The 4,466-nt window shown below is 41.0% G+C and overlaps 1 protein-coding gene across 1 annotated transcript; it reads right to left on the reverse strand.

Moving 5' to 3' along the window:
- Positions 1–3,325: 3,325 nt before the first annotated feature.
- LOC112701275 (uncharacterized) lies at positions 3,326–4,228 on the reverse strand. The gene has a single exon (XM_025752054.1). It carries the CDS (start codon positions 4,226–4,228, stop codon positions 3,326–3,328), a length of 903 nt encoding a protein of 300 aa, XP_025607839.1.
- Between the last annotated feature and the right edge of the window lie 238 nt (positions 4,229–4,466).

The following is a 4,466-nucleotide window of genomic DNA, read 5'->3' on the forward strand; positions in this document are numbered from 1 at the left end:
CTTATGTTGTTGATGGCTATGCCAGAGATGACATAATAGTTAGTTAGTATTGTTGTTATCTTTTTTTTTTGGTACTTATACGGGGCTAGCCGCCCAAAAAACAAAAAACAATTATCCAATTATTCTGCGGGGAAGTGAAGCCCCTCTAGCATCATCATATAAGATTTGAGTTAATTCTGTAACTGGTTGATCAATAAATCTGTATCCCAAGCCAATCTTCAAACTCTGTTTAGACATCCAGTCAGCAGCCCTGTTTCCTTCTCTATATGTGTGGGTACATCTTAACTGCCAATTTCTTCTCATTAACTCCTCAATACTTCTGATTAAAGGATTAGGATGATCTTTTCTCTCTTCTCCTTTGTGAAGTACCTCCAAAGCTGATTGGGAATCCATTTCTAAAATCACTTTTCTAAACCCCAAATCCCAAGCAGTTCGAAGTCCTTGGAGAGCTCCCCACAGTTCAGCTTGGAATGCTGAGCATCTTCCGATATTCATTTGAAACCCTGCCACCCATCGGCCCAATTCATCTCTGCACACTCCTCCACAACCAGCTTCTCCTTCACCTTCCATTGCTGCCCCATCTGTATTGACTTTAATCCAGCCAGTCGGAGGTGGGATCCAGGTGATATGTTCCTCCCTCTTGTTTCGGGTAAGAGTCCTCCCTCTTCTGTTTTGAAATGCTTCTTTCATCTTTTTCACATATTCTCTTATGAAGTTTGCTGGGTCTAGAGGCCTTCTTCCTGGAGGGTTAAAAATTTCTTGATTTCTCCATTTCCACAGCCACCAACAGGTTGTGATGAAGATGGATTGCCAGCATTCTTGTTTTTGGGCGTCCAGATTAGATGAAAGATTCCACCTTATCCAGAGATCAAAGGGAGCTCTGAAAAAATTTTGGAGATGCGACGGATTAATTAGTTTAACCCAGACTCTTGAAGCTACTCCACAATCGCGAAGTACATGAGCAAGGGTCTCCTGAGTGCCATTACATCTATGAAAATCAGGTACAGTGCCAAGAAACTTACTCCTCCTGCTAGCTGTTAAGAGCTTTTTATGAACTGTTTGCCAAAGAAATGTCTTCATCTTTTGGGGTCCTTGCCATGTCCATATAATACTCCACACATGATCCTGGACATTGTTTTGATTAATTAGACTTTTATATGCACTTTTGATTGAAAAGTTCCCATCCTGAGTTAGATTCCAACTTATTCTATCTGCACCCAAAGAAACATGAGGAGGAGGGATTGCATTGATTTTCCTGAGGATTTCTTGTGGGAGAAATTGTTGTATGAGCTCCAGATTCCAATTACCCTCCTGAGAAATATATTCTTTTACTTTCCGGTTCAGCTGATTCTCATCCACCTGAGTCGTAGCTTTCAAAACCAGAGACTGTTCCCCTTTAACCCATGCGTCTCTCCAGAAACACGTGTGCTCCCCATTACCTATAGAGTAGCTTAGATTTTTCTTGACATCTTCTGCCACTGTACACATATTTTTCCAGAACTGTGAATCCGACGGTTTGCTATTCATCTCATATAGAATACTCTGATCCCGCCCATATCTTGAATATAGGACTTCAGCCCAAAGAGATTCAGGTTCTGTGATCAATCTCCAAGCGTTTTTCATTTGAAAAGCTCTATTCATTAATTCCAAATTTTTGAAACCTAAGCCCCCTTGGTCCTTAGGCTTGCATATGACCTCCCAATTTATCGCATGTATTTTTCTTTGATTATCTCCTTCTCCCCAAATGAAACGTCTTTGAATCTTTTCAACTTCCTTGCAAATTCCTTTAGGAACCCACGAGTGCATCATGTTAAAATTCAAGGTTGGGCTAATAACTGCTTGTGCCAGTGTAACTCTTCCTGCAAAGGTCAAGCAATCTGCTTTCCACCCACTGAGTTTTCTTTTCACTCTCTCTATAGTACCTTTGAAGTTCTCCTTTTTCTTCTTTCCGGTGGTGATTAAGGCTCCTAAGTATCTCCCCAGACAGACTGTTTCATTGAACCCATTGAACTGCATTATGCTTAGTTTAGTATTCTGGTCAACATTTTTGGAAAAAGTAATAGAGGTCTTCGCTGGATTTATTTTTAGCCCCGATGCCTTGCAAAACTTGTTCAGTATGCTTTGGATCATCTTCATCTGCTCAATAGATGCTTCTGCAAACAGAAGCAAGTCGTCCGCGAACAAAAGATGGGCTATGTGCGGCCCATTTCTCCCTGCTGTCATTGGTTTCCAATCCCTAATAGTCATAGCATCTTCTATGATTTGAGATAGCTTGTTCATAGCAATCACAAAGAGATAGGAGAAATGGGATCCCCCTGTCGTAGTCCCCTCTTGGGAACAAATTCATCTGTTTTAAATCCATTCCACAAAATCTGGTAGGAAACCGTAGATACACAATTCATGATAACATTTTGAACGTGCCCTGTAACTCCAAATTCCTCCAAGCTCTCCCTAATGAAGCTCCAATCCAACCTGTCATAAGCTTTTTCAAAATCTATTTTGATAGCCATATATTTCCTTTTTCCTTTCATCTTTTTCATCTTGTGCATCATTTCCTTTGCAATTATTATATTGTCATGTATCATCCTTCCCGGGACAAAGCTCGATTGATATGGAGCAATTCTTTGAGCTAGAATCGGCTTCAGTTTAGCAACCAGCATCTTAGAAATGCCTTTATAGATTACATTGCATAATGCAATGGGTCTAAATTGCGTTATAAATTCAGGCTGATCCTTCTTGGGGATTAACACTATTAAAGTTCGGTTAATGTCCTTGATTCCTTGAGGATTTCTCCAAAGGGTTTCAATATAGGAACAAACCGAATCTCCAACTATCCTCCAATTTTCTTTGAAAAAAATGGCTGGAAATCCGTCTTCCCCCGGGGCCTTTAAGTCACCAATGCCAAAAATTGCTCTCTTAATATCAGAGTGGTTTGGGGCAGCTTGCAATTTTTTCTGTTCTTGAAAGTTGAGGCTTGGGTAAGTCGTATTTGTGAGTATGAAGGGGCCAGTGATGTCCTTTTCATAGAGCTCTTTGAAAAAATTAGTGGCCATATTCCTGACTTCTTCCATATCTTCACACCAAGTTCCATCTCCTCTTCGAAGTTTTAGAATTCTATTTTTCCTTCTTCTAATTGTCGCTTTAGTATGAAAATATCTCGTGTTTCTGTCTCCTTCGACAAACCATTGCTGGCGGGATTTTTGCATCCATAAAATCTCTTCGTGATTCAGGATTTCGGTGAGCTCTGCTACCAACTGCTTTTCTAATTCCTCAAGAAAAAGATTCCTCCCATAATCTGTTGCTCTTTGAATTCCTCCCAGTCTGTTCAAAATCCTCCTTTTTTTCTGAAAACATTACCAAAAACATCCCTGTTCCACCTTTTTAAGTTCACCGCTAACTCCTTCAAAGCTCCCGGTAGCCAACGCTCTCTGTCCCAACTTCCACTAATGAACTGAAAGAAGTCAGGGTGGGTACTCCACATCGCCTCAAAACGGAAAGGCCTTTCCCCACCATCAAACTGTTCTGGTCTGAGGATGGCCAAGAGGGGGTGATGGTCCAAATTGACCCTTGGAAGGACTTCAATTCTTGCATCACCAAAGAGAGTCCTCCAACTAGAGGTTGATATAGCTCTATCCAACCTCTTGAAAACTCTATCTAATCCCACCCTTTGTCCGCCTTTCCAAGTGAATCTTGTACCAACAAATCCAAGGTCCAAGAGCTTGCAGTCATCCATCCAATCCCTAAACCTCCTGCAGGCATGCATATCAACTTGTCTACCCCCCTTTTTTTCTCCCTCATTTTCAATTTCATTAAAATCACCTATAAGCATCCAAGGGTCCTTATTTCTCTTGGAGAAGTCTTTTAAATTTTCAAAAAACACTTTTCTTAAATTCTCCTGCGGACTTGCGTAAACAGCCGATAAAGTCCACACCTTTTCCCCTGAATTTTCAATTCTAAGGTGAATGCACTGATTAAACTTCTCTATAACTTGCATCTTCAAATTGCTATTCTCCCACAAGACCCATATGCCACCCGAGAAACCATTAGCTTCTTCAATAAAATAAAATTTAAAACCAAGAGTAGATATTACCTCCAAAGCTCTAGCCCCACTGCATCTGGTTTCAAAGAGAAGAGTTATGTCTGGTTTGTGTTGCCTTCTAAGTTCCTTTAGAGTTCGAATGGTAGCATCATTCGCAACTCCTCTAATGTTCCACGCCAAAATATTCATCATTAAGAGTTATTTTGTACTCACTACGTGTCAAGTTCACCCATCAGGGTAATCGCTGGGCCTAAGCCCTTCTATGAACATTGCATTTCATCCCCCTGAAGGGGAAAGCTTTCTCCATTTCCATCTTGTACCACCATAATGGGTTGCTCATTTGCTTCCACTGCTCTGCTTAATTCGTTTGAATCCATAGGACTGAAATCAGGGGGTTTTGGCTCTGGGTCTGGGGGTTCTTCCACTC

The sequence above is a fragment of the Arachis hypogaea genome, chromosome 7 (assembly GCF_003086295.3).
Source record: "Arachis hypogaea cultivar Tifrunner chromosome 7, arahy.Tifrunner.gnm2.J5K5, whole genome shotgun sequence".
NCBI lineage: Eukaryota > Viridiplantae > Streptophyta > Magnoliopsida > Fabales > Fabaceae > Arachis > Arachis hypogaea.